Below are 16,522 nucleotides of genomic sequence, written 5' to 3' on the forward strand. Positions count from 1 at the left end.
TTCACGGCATCGCGGGGAGACCGCTGGAGGGACAAACGCGTCAAACAGCAGTGCGGGACGACTTTTCGAGGTTCACAGTCACAACCATTTAATTACTGCTCACACGATCACAATCTCCTGCCCTTACGACAACCAGACTTCAGCTCAGTCCTTCTTATAGTCTTCAATAAACTTGAGCAACCACCAACATGCCACCCAAAGGCGAGGGAAAGGCCAAGAAGGCCCCGAAAGTGAAGGGATTGGACCTCAAGGATGCCGACAAGGGCGTAGTCACACGGTTCCCTCCAGAGCCATCAGGATACCTACACATCGGTCATGCGAAGGCCGCATTACTCAATGACTACTTCGCCCATATCCAGTATCCTGGCGGCAAGATGATTCTGCGGTTTGACGACACAAACACTGAGAAAGAGAAGGAGGAATACCAAGATGCCATCATGGAGGATGTTGCGTTGCTAGGTATCAAGCCAGACATGATCAGCTACACAAGCAACTACTTTGACGAGATCGACAAATACTGTGTAAAGATCATAGAGGCAGGAAAAGCATTCGCGGATGACACTCCAGGCGACGTAATGAGCACCATGCGAATGGCCCGAGAGCCGTCAGTCCACAGAGATGATAGTATTGAGGATAATCTGAAACGATACGAGGAGATGAAGTCCGGCAGTGACGAGGGTAGAAAGTGGTGCATAAGAGCCAAGATCAGTTATGCCAACGACAACGCTTCCCTCCGCGACCCAGTCATCTATCGATGTCCAAAAGAGCAGAAGCCACATCACAGAACAGGCGACAAATACAAGGCTTATCCTACCTATCAGTTCGCCTGCCCAGTTGTGGACAGCATTGAGGGTGTGACGCATGCGCTGCGTACCAGCGAGTACAACGATCAGGATGCACAATATAAGTGGCTGCTCAAGGCATTGGAGCTGAGGGCGCCTTTCATCTGGACATTCAGTAAGATTCAGTTCGTGAGGACCCTGATGAGTAAGAGAAAGTTGACAAAATTGGTCGATGCGCATGTGGTTTCTGGCTGGGATGACCCACGATTTCCGACCGTGAGAGGCATCAGAAGAAGAGGTATGACTGTTGAGGGACTAAGAGACTTTATGGTCAGCCAGGGACCGAGTAAGAATATCGTCAATATGGATTGGCATACGATATGGGCAATGAACAAGAAGGTCATTGACCAAGGAGCAGCAAGATATACAGCCATCGACAAGCCTTATGTCAAGTGCAAGGTCAATGGCTTCCCAAAGGACGCGCCATACAGTGAGAAGCAGAAATTACACGCCAAGTTCGATCTGGGCGAGAAAGATGTGTGGTACTCCGAGAACCTCGCGCTGGAACAGGAGGACTGTCGGACATTCGCTGAAGGCGAGGAGATTACACTCATGAACTGGGGCAATGCAATCGTCAAAAACATCGCATATCAGAAATCACAGACAGACGATGTGACAGATGGTGTCAATAGCCTAGGCAATGTTGAGAGCATTGAGTTCGATCTACATCTCGAGGGCGACTTCAAAGCCACAAAGAAGAAGGTCACATGGCTATCTCTCGATCAGGAGCTGGTGCCAGTTGAACTCGTCGACTTCGACTACCTACTTGCCAAAGATAAATTGACCGAGGAAGAGGAGAACAAGTGGGAGGACTTTTTGACACCGAAGACAGAGTTCAAATCGGAAGCCATGGCAGACTGCAATGTCTGGAACATCAAGAAGGACGACATTTTCCAGTATGATCGAAAGGGTTACTACAGATGTGATGTGCCACCGACTAAGGAGAAGCCGGGCGTTTTCTTCAAGGTGCCGAGCGGGAAATAGATAGAATTCGAGTCACGAAACGCACGAAGCATGGTAAATGGGGCATGAGAAAATAAAAGGCGCAAGGTTGCATAGGTACCAAATCTTTCAGGTCAGGACGACAGATGTTCATTCATGGGGTTGATATGACTACCTAGGCTGTCCAGAACTAGTAAAGGAAGTCGCGAACGCGTCGATATTGGTCAAGGTCGTTAGGACACCACCAAACTTTTTCAGATTGCAATAGCACCTGCACAATCTCAAGAGCAATGCAATGCTTCGGGCATTGATCAGATGTGCTCCGGCTATAGGCCGCTAGAGTTTACTTCTAGGGTCGAGGGAATTTTCCCAGACTGTGATTCTGGAACATTGCCTACCCACCTATATTGGGCTCAATTAACCTGCTTCAGTGCTCGGTCATCTCCAGATAATGGCCCGCTAGTTGTTGACGTACAGATCTCAAGTTTTGCATTCTTTTCGTACAAAGTCGAGCTGATCATGTCGTGCAATCCTATCCCCACTCACCTGATCCACACTAGGAAGGGGCGACTTTGATGAAGTATGCAGCAAAACCTCACGAACAGACTGCCTGTATCCGACTACAGTGGGTATACATTAATTCTTTCGGGGCACAGACACGAGGCAGTCCTCCTCTCCTTCTCCGACTTGTGGCTCAGCAAGCAAGCCACCAGCCCTAGGCTTGGCGTCAAGATAGTCGGCTGCTTTTGCAAAGCAGCAATATGAGTTGTACTGTTCTTCAATGTGCATTGAATTATGTAAATACTTACATGCTCTGAAACTATGTGCCAATAATTTGCTGATCTTAAGGAATCTGACGCAGCCTTCAGTATATCCATACTTTATCTGAAAGGTGTTGCCTGACCTGAACCAAGTCTCGATCTTTTTGCCCTTGGCCTCGAACCGGCCAACTATCTTGACGCCTAGCCTAGTCCAAGCCACATTCCCAGTTGGGAGAAACTGTCCGCTCACCAGACGACTGGGATGTTGCCTTACTTCGCATAGCGATGAATAGCCGTGCCTATTTCCCGTCGGCATCTCAGTACACACAGTACTAGACTGACGCTACTTAGCTGTGCCGTGCCCTACCCTCCTGTATTTACAACACAGGATGCGTCGGGTCGTTGACTCACCACCAGATTTCATTTCTACATATTTAAAACCATCTTAAACTGCGAAGCAACCGGCCACTTGGTGATGAAGTCTGCCATGATTCTAAGTTCGCAGAACCATGAAAGACGACCACACCCCACCAATGTCTAATCACGACACGCTCTCCCGCCCGACCAAGATCACATCCACACTCTCGGCGGCCACACTGCTAAGCATTAGCATATACAGCTCCACGACCGTCACGTTACTCCTCCCCCTAATCCTCTCACCAACCCTCGCCCTCCTATACTACAACTCCACGCTCCCCACCCACCACCGCCCGCCCCTCCAAACCCTCCTCTACACCTACCTCTTCACCAGCACCCTCAGCACCGCCGCTCTCCTCCTCGTCCAGGCAATCCTAGCCTACACCGCCGCATACATCCTCTTCGGCTCAGACACAGCTTGGTTCCTGCGCGAGTTCCAGACCGTAACCCGCGAGTACGATATCCGCGATGATGCACACCGTGCGCAGCGTGCTGCCTTCGCCGCGCGACCAAGCTACTGGGTTTTCATGGTGTTCATGACGACTGTGCTTGCGGGGTGTGAGGAGGTGCAGAAGTATTGCTCTATCAAATTTGCCGCCAGATATGATGAGGAGCGGAGGGGTAAGGATGAACGTGTGATTGTGGATGCGAGGACATACGTCTTGTATGGTGCGACGGCTGGAATAGCATTCGCGACGGTGGAGATGTGGATGTTTCTCGTTGCTGGTGCGGCGAAGGCGAGCTCGAACTATGAGCTTGTGCGGACTGCGATGGGGAGGTTCTGTATTGGGATGGCGGCGCATTTGCTTTGTGGGGTGGGTACGGCGGTGAATGTGGTTAGGAAGGAGAGGATGGGAATGATGCGGGTCGTGATGAGGTCTGCGCTTTGTCATGGGGTTGTCAACTTTGGGTTGATGGGGTTTAGTGCGGCGAGGGGGCATGTTGGTTGGGTACATCCTGAGGATGTGATGGGGAGTGTGATCTGTTTGGCGATGTCGGCGGGAGGAATTGGGTTGTTGGGGTGGCTTGTGTGGGAGGATTTGCAGGGGATGGGGTTGAAGGTGGAGTGAGCGGTTGAGATGGACGATGATTGTTCTGTATTAGTAGGCCGTTCCGCTGCTCTGTGTAAGATAATAATCTCCTCTCCATCGCGGATATATCTACTGGTGTAGCATTGCGTGGTCAACTTGAGAGGACACCCGGTGAGTCGTGAGTGGCACTGCGCTCTGAACAATATCAGGCAGCCACATGAGATTCGTCCGATGGACATAGAACGTGACAATGTGGCGATCTGGCAATCAGGGGGAAATGGTCGAGGCAAACTCGAGACATTGCGTTGATTCTACACAGTCGTAGCTTCCACTGGGCTGATAAGAGTAAATTTGAACTCATCCATTTTGGGCATTCGATCAAGCACGGTAGCCGCCATTCGAAGCACGCTCTCCTTGCTGAACCTGTTGCTATCTGCGTCATATGAACAGAGTAGTGCTCTCACGAAACCTCGCTCCCGACCAGCTGCCACAACAATGTTCGGTGGTCTCCTGGCTTCAAACTCCATTGCTGATAGTGCGAAAGTGTCGATGAGGGTGAACTGCCTTACACCTTGTCCCATTTCTGTTGAAGGAGCAGGACCGTCTGCTCCTAGCGACTCGCCTGGATTGCTGGTAGATACCCATTTAATGCGGCCTTTGTCGCGACCAAGTATACAATTCTCGACCGGACCCAGCTTCGGGATACCTTCAACCCCGAAGAAGCGGGCTTGTACCGCGTGGATCTCTTGATCGTATACGCTTCTCAACAAGGCTGGGGTCAATGTTACGAACGATAGAGTCACGCGATAGTGCACACATAGAGTATGTTAATAGAATGCAACTCGAAGTCCTTAAAAGGTTCAATACTACGGACTAAGGCGTACATGAGCGACCAAGCGGTAAGCCAAGAACAGAGCAGGAGTGGAACCCAGCGAGCTACGAGCTATACGAAGTTCCTGTCCGACACTGGCGTGTAGTCCACTGCGTGCAAGTACGACCAATTGATGAGGGCCCCATGTGCACCACTAAGAGTGATTGTGTCATTGTTACCAATATCCAAGACCTAAAGCAGAGGATAAATGTCCCCTAATCGAGCGTTCCACTTGTCGCGTATATCGAGCTAAGGGGCCCCGAGCGATATCGCCTTGAGACAGATTAAGCGCTCTAACAGCATATGGCTGTCGTTTGCTAGTAACAGCCGTGCGAATACCTAGAAGCTAGAGTCCTTCTTTACGACCTTCGAGCGTTGACTCAAAAGACCTATAAGAGCGTAGGCCACATCGCCATCTATACGCTTTTCTGTCTAGCAACGTTGTAAGCATTCCAAGGTGATAGAAATAAGCTCTATTTATGCGAGTGATAGAGATGACTCGTAATAGTCAACCAGTTAACGTAGAGTTCCGGTATCATCCTAGACACGACTTACTAGGTTGCGCTTTATAACATATTCGGGTGTCGGGTTACCGATAGTATATACGGCGATAGGGTGCTCTACAGAGCATAGTAGAGCTTCGGGAACAGTTTAAAGACGTTTACCCTAATCATGAAGCCAATCTGCTTTGCCTATCGTAGTATCGGCGTTATCATGCTTGTAGTCCTTTAGAAGTAGAGGGCCTATTACTATAGTCAGGGAATGTACTGCACGAACTACATCGCAGATCCGGTAAACATCTTCTATCGAATCTGCTGATATCTCTCCGCCTTCTGGCTGGACACATTCGTAGTCGATTCAGAAAGCGTCAACGTTAGCCGCGCGAGTAGCGCTGATAACGTACTTAATGAGAGTCGTCGTATCTCGATCGAGGGCTTTTTAAAGCCGCATGTTATGCTCTGCAGGCAAAGTCGGGTCGCCAGCGATTTGTGTATAGAACTGTTGTCGCGTGTAAGAGATGAAGACATAATCTCCTGTCCCATTGGTGTTGTGCGAAAGGGCTCGATCTTTCGTAAGTATAGTTTGGTAGCCTTGAGGCCGTGATTCATCTAAGTAACACAGATGTCTAGGTCCAAGAAGGCGTTCTGGCATCTGTGCAGCAGTGCTTTGTGTTGACGTGCTTATTGTACTCTGTAGTTGCTGATCTTCATCGATTGTATGCATGCTCAACCCATCGCTTGGACCCCATACGATGCTAGGAGATTCAGAACGCTGAGCATGGTTGTTGTTTGCATCGACATCCATGGTAGATGAATCATCTGTGTAGGTGTCATCCAATGTCGCTCTGGGCTTGATGTAGTCCCTGTCACAAAATTCACGAGTTTCGACAAGGGCTGCTCGTTTCGGTTCACCAGCGAGTCTTGAAGAGAATGACATCACGACTGTCAAGGCAGTAGCTCCGAGTATGTACTTGACAGCAAAAGTCACACAGTTCAGAACGTGCACAGGTGCCTCGAGCTGACTTCCAACTTTTGTGGAAGGTGTGAATATCCACGTAACAATAGAATTCGGTTGCAAACACCTTGATACCAGACTTTGTGCTTGATTGACACTATCTGAGGTCATCAGAAATTGTTCGTAGCCTTCCTGGTCGCTGTGAGCTCCAGGGGTCCTGCATCGTCGCTGCTGGATGTAGATAAATGCTCCATAAAGGGTTCCGAAGTGGAGAGACAGCATTGTCAAGGAGGACAAGCCTAGCCACAGATACGACATCGTGCCCTGGAAACTTCCCAGACGACCCTTGATTCCCCTATAGAGTTCGTATGTCCAGATGACTGCACGTATGCCTTGGGATATCGAGAAGAACAACGGCTGAAGACGTCTTGACCTGTATTTGGCGACTTCCACTGATACCAGAATGATCATGGTAATCTCTGCGATACTCCAGACTGTCAGTGGCCACCATGGGATATCATAAACCATTGCGAAAAACATCATCAAGGTCGTGTAGCTCAGCACACGCAGCACATAGTAAGAAGTCACCGGCAGCTGAACAGCCCACAGTATGGCTAACACTCTGAAGTGCCGGATAGAGTCTGGTAGCAACATGATCAATCGGTGCTGGTGACCTCTCGCAGCCTGGAAATACGCTCTAGAGTCAAGTAGGCCGAATGGCTATCTACTTCTCGAAACTCGAATGGCATTATGAAGATGAAAACAGGCAGCGTCGGTGATTTCGAAGGCGTGCTGCATGACACAGCTCCTTGAAGCTTGAGGCCTGATGCTTCTGAAACGTGTTAAACACATGCGCCTTGACGCCGAGCGGCTCCAGGCAGCAGTTTTTCCCACAAACTAAGCGACCGGTGAGCGGGGAACGTCAGTAGTGCTGTCGCTTGTCAGAAAATTCCTCCAGGGTACATGGATTACCACCAACAGTTCTGCTCAGAGGTGAAAGAAATCTCGTAGTCTGGAACCATGCGCATCCGCGTACTCATCGGAATTGCCAGTCTAGGAAGATCAGACAGGGTAATGCCGTCGAGTATGGAAGCAGATATTCGATGCGAAGGTAACATATGGTTGGGATTTCCCCAGATCTACACCCATCTCATGTCGATTTTGCCCTCAATGACATGACTGTTGAACCATTCTAGTATCTCGATCTTGTCCTTGACCGGCTGTGCACCCCGTAAGACACCACTCTCGACAAGACCTTTTACAGCCAGAAACAGCTCTGCCGTCGCCAGATTTCTCGCAATACACTGCCTGGGTCCAAGTCCAAATGGTATTGCGTCTCGCTCCATCTCTTTCGACTTCGCTCCATCATCGATCCACCTCGTAGGATCAAAGACGCAAGGATCCTCAAAGACTTCGGGATTAAGATGAAGCTCGAAAGGCGTACAGCTCACTTCCGTATTTGCCGGAAATTGTATGCCTTTGAACGCCCATCCTGAAGCAGGCACGACTCTCGGCAACCTCGACGGATTTGCCATCGACAGCCTCAGTCCTTCTTTGACGACTCCTCGAAGCAATGGGAACGACTGGATCTCCATCAAGTCTATTACATCCTTTTTCTCCTGCAGCTCTGCTTTGAGGCGTTCCATAATGTCGGGATGTTTCGCCAGGTAGAACACGATAGTCGCCAGATTCATGCCCGTACTATCTGTGCCCGCGAAAATGAGGTCTTTGCACTGTGCTTGTGTTTCTGATATTGATAGTCCAGCCGAGAGGAGTCTGCCAGGATATGAAGCTCTCGTAACACCATCAACGCCACCGTCGTCTGGTTTCGCAGCCTCCAGCGCAAGTCTTGCATTTTCAACCACACCAGCGACAAAGTCATCGACCAGACCAAGGCTATTATCGACATCTTTGCTGCTTCCGACTCCAAACTTGGCATCAAGCCAGTCGACCCACTGGAACGACCAGGCTGGCAGATACCAGAACCTGCCAACACCAACGAATAGATCGACCATTCCATTTGCGCTCATCTCCCCCCTCTCCTCGTCTTTTGCCTTTGCATCTGCCTTACGCTCGCCTTCTTCGCGTCGTTCGTGCTCGAGCCCACCATACGCACGACCAAACAGATACCCAGTTACGGCGTCAACTGCCAAGCCTCTCGTCAAGTCAAGCAAATTTACCGGTCGATTCGTCCTCCTTGAAACCTCTGCCTGTCTCGCGCACTTGGCAACAAAGCCCTGCACAATGCTATCTAATACATCCTTTCCAGCTCTCAAGTGTGCAGTCGCGAACAACGGCAAAACAGCTTTCGCTCGTGGCGCTCGATTCTCTGGGATGACCTCGCTGAAGATCGACTTGTGCCCATCGATGTCAAAGTTGCCGTAGAATGCTGCCTTTCGGAAACCGCCCTTAGCAACGTAGATATCGTTCAGGGCCTCGCCATCTGCAATATCGACGCTGAATGGACCAGTGCGGACGATGGGTCCATATTGCTGGTGAAGCTTATGGACGACCGTGCATTCATCTCCGATCCAGGCGTGGTAGACGAGCCATAGACTGGACATCCGAGGTAGGTATGGGCCAGGTATGTGGGATAGTGGATGCAATGGAGAGATCCGATACACTGTCCGTAGTACCAGGAACGTGAATGCCAAGAGTGGTGAGATCACAAGTGGCTTGAGTAGGAGAAGCGCCAGGAAAGCCATCGTTGATGTCGAGGGTAGGAGCCCTTGACAGAATTTAGGCAGGCCACAGGGGAAGTTTCTAGACCGTGCGAACGTATTTGTTAAAGATCATACCTGGATATCGTAAAGAAACATCACATCGGTGAAGCTGTTTCGCAGTTTGACTCATATTCGTGATGCTGCCGAAAAGATATCCGGTATCTGCATCGGGATTTCCTTATCTGGACTCTTGGTGCTCTTTTCCGTTGTCGTTAATTAAGGCAGCTGCTTAGCTTGTGATCTGTGTAAGGCATCAATCGCACCTGCTGCCAGTGGTCAGAGATTGGACACGGTTGAGCTTGTAGATTGAAATGAAGACCACCGCTGCGCTAGCAGCTGGCTAGGATTCATAGAATATATTCATCTCGTTATCATATAGCCTTAGTATGTCAACAATACCAGCACATCATAAACACCTAATTCCATGCGTCCATAGCAATGCCATGATTTTCCAATCTCCACCATCCCCTCAATTTCACAACCAATTTTGGCCTCGTGCCCGCCTACCATCACGTTCTCCCCTGTAAACGCCCTTCTTGCTAGTCGGCACACCCATACCTACAAGAGCATTCAAACACATAACACCAGCCTCAACACAATCGACCACATTGATTGTTCTCCTTCCATCTTCCTCCCGAATCGCGTCCTTAGCAGCCCTGATGACCTCAACACTACTCATACTCTCGCTTCCCATGATCAACGTATCCGCACCCTTGCTGACCAACACCCTCGCCGCATGCGCAATCCGCTTGCTGACTTCCTCCGGTAGCGCACCAGTCTGCGATTGTGCTGCACTGGCCAGAATCTCGATGGGACTCATGTGCACTGCCTCCGCACCGACAAAGTAGTGTCCCAGCCCAGACATATGCAGCGCATTGTCTGTCTGTATCTTATGTCTGTTCGTGGTTGAGAGGATACCAAAACGGGCACCGAGCATTCGGGAGACATACAGCGATCCTTCCATGACTCCGATAACAGGTACATCGTAGCTCTCACGTAGCGCAGCGATGAGCGGGTGGTGAGTAAAGCTTGCGATGAGGAGCGCGTCGAAGTTCTGGACTGTCTCGCCGTTGTTCGTGGCGTACTTGGCTAGGTCTCGTAGCACTAATTCAGTACTCAGAGCTTGATCGACGGTCGTCTCCGTTGCGGTCGGTGCTGGGTAATGTGCTGTGTAGCCTACTACTTCGAGTTGTGGTGGCAGAATAGGACGAAGAGACTGTAGCATGGTGTTTGTCAGAGCCGTAGATGATGTCGGGTTGATGAGCAGTATCTGGCTAGGTCGAGACCGTGGTGGAGAGGTTACTGGCGTTGTGAATGGCGATTTGCTCTGACTTTGGGCACCGCCCGCTGTGCCAGGTCTAGTGTTTGGCGCAGTCGAAAAGCTCGAAGGGTTCATGGCTTGCGATGGACCTGGCGGTGCTTGGCGCGATGCTGGTCGTGAGCCGGATTGTCCTCCCGCGCTTGCTGGTCCGGAATGTTGAGCAAAAAGTGGTTGCGCTGATGGCATTGCGGGTGCTGATGACTGGTCCATGGCAATAGGATAACTTTGGCCAATCGTACTTGCGCGTGAGCGTGGACCATTGTCGCCATACTGATTATGAGATGCGTTCCCACCTGGTGCTTCTACGCTGAAGTCTGGTCCTTGTGCGCCATACATCTGACTCGGAAATCTGCCGCTGTAAGATCCGCCCTGCTGCTGACCAGGCTGGGATTCCTGGTTTGCGCCATATGCAAATTGCTGTCGATTTTGCATGTCTTCCGACAATGTTTGAGATTCAGGTCGAGGTGTGTTTGAAGGTGAAGGGCCACCAGGTCGAAGGCTCGTTGGGTGTGTATCGGACATGACGCGGTGACGAGCAGGGAAGCTCGTATATCAGCGGCCCTAGACTCTGTGCTGTTGCCCGAGTTTCAGACTCGTGCCAAACTTGCCAAGGGGTAGCTAGTCGCGTCAAGCTCGATCCGGCCAAACGCAGCCCTCTGTTCCTTGATTCGTAGCTGCAGTGCAACAGACCGCGGCAAAGATGTTCACTCGTTGGTTCCACTCATCATGCAAGAAAAGGAAAAAAGTGATGGGAAGACTTCCAGCAAGATGTCACGATGTCTCAGATCGATAAAGAGAGGTGGGCGAATAGCTTCGACATTTTGGATTTAGCACCATCGGACATTCTGGTTTAGTGCCGACCGTTTTGCCTATTTTTGGTATAGCCAAGCGGGATTCGGCCTCGACAGGACGAGAACTGAGGCTGAGTGTTGTACATGAATTCCGGCATCGTCTTCGAGATCATTCAGGTGATGAAACTCATAATGATTTGAACTGCCTTCACAGATGAGTAGTAGAGCCAAAAGGACATGCCTCGAACCTCTGAAGCCCGAAGCTGCGGAGATCGCACCACGGCATATTACAAGCAGGCATGATCCCTGGAATGTGCATGTTGTTATCTATCTGTCGCATCTGAGATGCATGGGCAAGATGTTAGATGCAGCAAGTATCTTGTTTTGTTCAAATATTCGCTATGGACCACTATCTCCAAGGTCTTCGAGTTCTGAGGCCGAATATGCAGTTCTTCAACTTCACGAGTTGTATGTCGTCAGTTGAGGAGCGCCTTCTGCAGGTGGGAAACTGAACTTCGTCGCTACAAAGATCTTCTGCATGCCAGGTTCCCGAGCATCATACTTCTTGTATATGGTTTCCATCTCCTCCAACTTCACGCGATGGGTGACCATGTGCAACGGCTCGATCGAACCATCCTGGATCTTCTTGAGCAAGTCCTCCCAGTACAAATGTACGGGCGCTTGACCATTGCCAATCAGTCGAATACCTCTTTCCATCAGTGAGCCAATGTTGAAGTGGTTGGTGAAACCAACATAGACACCAGTAACACCACACCTGCCGAAGCTCTTGACGCTAGTGATCATCTCATTAATGATCTCACTGGTGTCAGTCTCCATGCCAAGCATCATCTCAAAGTAGTGGCCCCAGCCTTTCGCATACTCGCCTGCAACACATTCAAGCGCAACGTCCGGACCTCCATGTTCCATCTTTTTCAACTGACTCGTAACACTTTCACCTCTAGGGAGGTCTGCAAAGTTCAGAGTCTCAACCTTTGGAAGTTTGCTCTTGACAAAATCTAGCCTCCAAGCACCGGCACCGCCATCAATGATGATGACTCTCTTTGCACCGTTCATGAAACTGAACTCGGCACACATCTGACCAATTGGACCCGCTCCCCAGATTGCTACAACGTCGCCCTCCTTGACACCTGTATCAACAACGCAGTTCCAACTCGTGCTGAGGACGTCGCTCAGATAGAGGGCCTTCTCGTCAGGCACGGCGTCTGGTATCTTGAGCAAATTCACATCACCGTATGCGACGCGCACATATTCTGCTTGACCTCCAGCATAACCTCCGGTGAAATGCGAGTAGCCGAGCATACCAGCGGTACGCCCGCCGTACATGATGTTCTCAATGGTGTTATCGTTCGTGTTTTCGCACTGCGAGCTGAGCTTCTTGTCGCAGTACATACAATGTCCGCAGGCAATCTGGAAAGAACAGACGACTCGGTCACCAGGCTTGACCTTGGAGATGTTCGGGCCAACGCTGTCAACCACACCACAGAATTCGTGGCCGAGGATATCACCTTTCTGCAGCTCGACGACACTACCGTGTAACAGGTGCAGGTCAGAGCCACAGATTGTGCTTCCGGTGACCTTGACTATCACATCAGTGTTCTCGATCTTGGCTGGCTTGAATGTCTCGATAACTTTGACGTCGTTCTTGCCATTCCATACCAGGGCCTTCATCTTCTCGCCGCTAGGGTCCGCATACTTCGAAATGTCTCGATTGGGGTTCGTCATGTTCTGCTCGGTCGTGGCAGTGCCGCCATGGCCCAACACCTTCTCAACAAGGTTTGCTGCTTGTGACATCGCCATCTTTGCGGTAGGCGTAGGTGTATTGCTAGTTTGCGACTTCGAGACTCTTGACGTTGATAGTCAGAGGGTAAAGCAGTAGTGGGACAGATATGTGACAAGATATCGTATGTTTGTGCTTTGGTTGCGATTGCCCCTCCACGAACATCAGCCTCTTGTACCTTCCGGATCTACTTACGTCGCACATGCATCCCACATGGTGCGAGCTCGTGGGATCGACACATGACGGCATCGTATCGTCATGTACATTCTACGCGAGGCTCGCGACGCGCGGAAATGCAGCCCGTTTCAAGCATACCGGCGTTTGGCTTGATCGTACTTCAACACTACAACTGCCGGCAAGTCTGTCTTTTGTGTGGTCGCAGTCTGCGTAAACACATGAAGAAGTAGAACAGGAACAACTGGAGGAGAGCAGTCGAGTACGGATTAGATCTCCGCCCTCAGACTCCGGTAGGAGAGCGAGGAGAGCTCCGGCCAACTTTAGGAGGGAAAGTGCGGCGAAGTGATGGAGAGCCAAACTCAGTTCTGTTTGCTACATTTGCTCGTGCTTCGTGTGTAGGCTTTGTTATGTAGTGATCGTGGTGTTCCTTCTTGAACAACCTGAACATATCATCGCTACCACTGCGATGGTCCTTAATGTTCTTATGCCGCTCACTGCGACTTCCAATCTTATGTCGACAGCACTGGTTTTCTGTGCACTCTGATCGGGTTTCCTGCCCCTATGCGAGTCGTCGTTACCGTACTAATTTGCGTTGCGAGAGCGGCATTGGCAAGAGAGATACTGAGCATTCAGACCGACGAGCGACTCATTGCAAGGCGATACAGTATGTTGGTCCCGTCAAGGGAGGCGGTCAAATCTGCCACGCTTCCCACTTGCTGAATGGAGCTCAAGCATATATTGGTCTCTCGAAATAGAGAACGAACGATCGTCGAACCTTTACTGCTAGGACACGCCGATGATAACTACATGGTCAAGCTATGTTGCGTTCATGATTCAACGACGAGCGCGTGTCTACCCCTCTAATCTCGTGTCACTAGCCGAACTCCTGGACCCACTTGTTAATGAAACAGATATACCTGGCAGCCCAGAAATATGTTCGCTTGCTTTCTTAGAACAGGTTGACATTGTTTGAGTCCCTCGGCTGCAGCTGTTCTGTTGGTTGCTGGCGCCATACGATCTCATCAGCTTCCATAACGGGCTCGGTACATGCTCTACCAGCCTTATCTGAAACGGCACGCCAAGCACGTTTGTGGTACACCCCCATCGGAATCTGGTTCGTGATGCCCTGTTCGCCTGATGTTCCGCAGCTGACTTACCCACCATTAGCCATGAACCGAGTTCAGTGTATCCGTCGATCAGCAACATGTTCGTGGTCAAGCCGCTTGTGGTCGGCAATCTCACTTTGAGGGATGTTGTCTTCCCTGCAAGCAAGGATTCCTTTTAGCCAGAATACAAGGTAATGAGATATATGATGGACGTGCCTCCCGCTCTCCAACTCTGCTTCTCAGCAAGCAAAGTCCTTCATCCTTTCTAGCTAAAGAAGCAGGTCCTTCATTTCTGGTCTGTGACCATTTGCATTCGTTCTAACAGCAGTACTTTGAGAGTACCAGCAGATCCGCTCTTTTTTCAATATTCAAAAACCTCAAGGATCAACATGTCTTACAGCAGAACATCCATCTTGGCCGTGGCCACTACTCTCCTCGCTCGAGTTTCTGCTCACGGCTATGTTTCCGGGATCGTTGCCGATGGCGCCTATTACCAAGGCTACAACCCGAGCTTCCAATACGCGCAAAATCCACCCGCTGTTGCTGGTTGGTCTGATCCGGAAAACCTTGGGAATGGCTTCGTTGCTGACTACGCGTCTCCTGATATCATCTGCCACCTCGGGGCTACACCTGGGCAGGCATATGCCACTGTGGCAGCAGGTGGCAAAGTCGAACTTCAATGGACTGCATGGCCAGAGTCTCATCACGTCCCATGCTTAGCTACCTCGCCAACTGCAATGGCGAATGCACAGATACCGACAAGACGGCGCTAAAGTTTAACAAGATCGATGAAGCTGGACGCATCCACAGCAGCGCAGCACCAGGAGTATGGGCAAGTGATGAGATGATTGCCAATAACAACACTTGGGTCACAACTATTCCATCCACGATCGCACCCGGCAAGTACGTTCTGCGACACGAAAACATCGCTCTTCACAGCGCTGGGGAGGTTGGGGGTGCTCAAGCATACCCACAGTGCGTCAACTTGGAGGTCACTGGATCTGGCTCTGACGGCCTGAGCGAAGGTACTCTTGGTACAGCTCTGTACACTGCAGAGGACCCAGGTCTTGTCTACAACATCTATCAGGTCGACTCTGAATATCCTATCCCAGGTCCAGCTCTCATGGCTGGTGCTGGTGGATCGGATGGCAGAAACACGCCAAGCACGACAGCATCTGCTTCTGCCTCTGCTACAGGTACCTTCGGCAACTCGACTGTCACCTCCATTCCAACAACCCTCCAGACAGCGACTCGAAGTGCAACCGGCACCCTTATTATCAGCTCTAGCGTCTCTACCAATATCGCCATCGCCAGCAGCACTGCGGCTACCACATCTGTTACAGCTTCTATCACAGCTTCAGCAACTAGCTCGGCTGTTATTACAACCTTGCCAGGCAGCACTGGCACCCCAAAGAAGTTCGTCTGCTACGAAGTGGAGGAATAGTGGTCCCGTTTCTAGGGCCTATGTTTGATTCCAGTTTGCGGCAGCATACAGAAATGTCGTGCCTTCAGGCTAGTTCACGAATCATGAGTATTACTGTATATCTAGCTAGGACTCGAGCATCATGAAGGCAATCTTTTTGCCCTTTGGTATGCGACGGCGTTCCTACAGCTGGTAGGCGCATTAATCTGCTGCAGCACCTCCATTCCCTCTTATGTGGTCGCCTTCTTTTGAGGCGCGGGCCATATGGAAGCTGACTTTAAGTCGGATGATGAACCCAAATTAGGTTGTGCCTGCCGAAGCATCGTGCGCCGCTTGGCATGAACCGCAACAGTGTCTTGATACTAGTAATGTTCTTGGTGTTTTCTTCAGGAGCCACTAACCGTGCCAAGAATTTGCCGAGTCGGCGAATCTACCGCTCCACCCGCCTCGTCCTCCGTCATCCAAGATCTGATCGTCAGTTGACCGACGAGAGAGAATTTCCACCAAACTTCTTCACATCCACAGGGAGCACTCCCAATGGCCAAACACAAACTACGCGCGTGTGGTAAAGACTTTCAGAAGCCAACATGACGTCGAGTTGGTCAACAAGCGGCCCGAGTCAATGCTTGTCTCCTGACGGCTCTGCGCTTTATGGTTACAACAGAGGAGAATTTGCCTGTATCCGGCCGTACTCATCTTGGCCTTTCTTACTCTTCCTGTCGCGTGAGCAAGGAAGCTCAGGCCAAATTACTGCGATGCGGTCGCAGATACGAAGAATGACGTCGACGCGTCGACTTACGATGCTACAAGTCGCTGCCTCCTAAGATCCTGGTGCTCCTAAAATGCAAATACTTTAGTTTGTCC

General features: G+C 50.6%; 7 protein-coding genes across 7 annotated transcripts; 3 read left to right on the plus strand and 4 right to left on the minus strand.

Moving 5' to 3' along the window:
* Positions 1-188: 188 nt before the first annotated feature.
* Positions 189-1,826, plus strand: GUS1 (glutamate--tRNA ligase; the record flags this gene model as incomplete). Its single annotated transcript, XM_064874859.1, has 1 exon — positions 189-1,826. The coding sequence occupies one exon, from the start codon at positions 189-191 to the stop codon at positions 1,824-1,826; it is 1,638 nt and encodes a 545-aa protein (XP_064729259.1).
* Positions 1,827-3,078: 1,252 nt separating this feature from the next.
* On the plus strand, positions 3,079-4,032 carry PMZ80_006447 (uncharacterized protein; the record flags this gene model as incomplete). Its single annotated transcript, XM_064874860.1, has 1 exon — positions 3,079-4,032. The coding sequence occupies one exon, from the start codon at positions 3,079-3,081 to the stop codon at positions 4,030-4,032; it is 954 nt and encodes a 317-aa protein (XP_064729260.1).
* A 1,771-nt stretch (positions 4,033-5,803) lies between these two features.
* Positions 5,804-6,847, minus strand: PMZ80_006448 (uncharacterized protein; the record flags this gene model as incomplete). Its single annotated transcript, XM_064874861.1, has 1 exon — positions 5,804-6,847. The coding sequence occupies one exon, from the start codon at positions 6,845-6,847 to the stop codon at positions 5,804-5,806; it is 1,044 nt and encodes a 347-aa protein (XP_064729261.1).
* A 611-nt stretch (positions 6,848-7,458) lies between these two features.
* On the minus strand, positions 7,459-9,024 carry PMZ80_006449 (uncharacterized protein; the record flags this gene model as incomplete). Its single annotated transcript, XM_064874862.1, has 1 exon — positions 7,459-9,024. The coding sequence occupies one exon, from the start codon at positions 9,022-9,024 to the stop codon at positions 7,459-7,461; it is 1,566 nt and encodes a 521-aa protein (XP_064729262.1).
* A 493-nt stretch (positions 9,025-9,517) lies between these two features.
* Positions 9,518-10,885, minus strand: PMZ80_006450 (uncharacterized protein; the record flags this gene model as incomplete). Its single annotated transcript, XM_064874863.1, has 1 exon — positions 9,518-10,885. One exon carries the CDS (start codon positions 10,883-10,885, stop codon positions 9,518-9,520), a length of 1,368 nt encoding a protein of 455 aa, XP_064729263.1.
* Positions 10,886-11,613: 728 nt separating this feature from the next.
* PMZ80_006451 (uncharacterized protein) lies at positions 11,614-12,972 on the minus strand (the record flags this gene model as incomplete). The annotated part of the gene is made up of 1 exon (XM_064874864.1): positions 11,614-12,972. One exon carries the CDS (start codon positions 12,970-12,972, stop codon positions 11,614-11,616), a length of 1,359 nt encoding a protein of 452 aa, XP_064729264.1.
* A 1,942-nt stretch (positions 12,973-14,914) lies between these two features.
* On the plus strand, positions 14,915-15,679 carry PMZ80_006452 (uncharacterized protein; the record flags this gene model as incomplete). Its single annotated transcript, XM_064874865.1, has 1 exon — positions 14,915-15,679. The coding sequence occupies one exon, from the start codon at positions 14,915-14,917 to the stop codon at positions 15,677-15,679; it is 765 nt and encodes a 254-aa protein (XP_064729265.1).
* Between the last annotated feature and the right edge of the window lie 843 nt (positions 15,680-16,522).

Source organism: Knufia obscura (assembly GCF_036327395.1).
Source record: "Knufia obscura strain CCFEE 5817 isolate CBS 148926 chromosome Unknown scaffold_7, whole genome shotgun sequence".
Classification (NCBI taxonomy): domain Eukaryota; kingdom Fungi; phylum Ascomycota; class Eurotiomycetes; order Chaetothyriales; family Trichomeriaceae; genus Knufia; species Knufia obscura.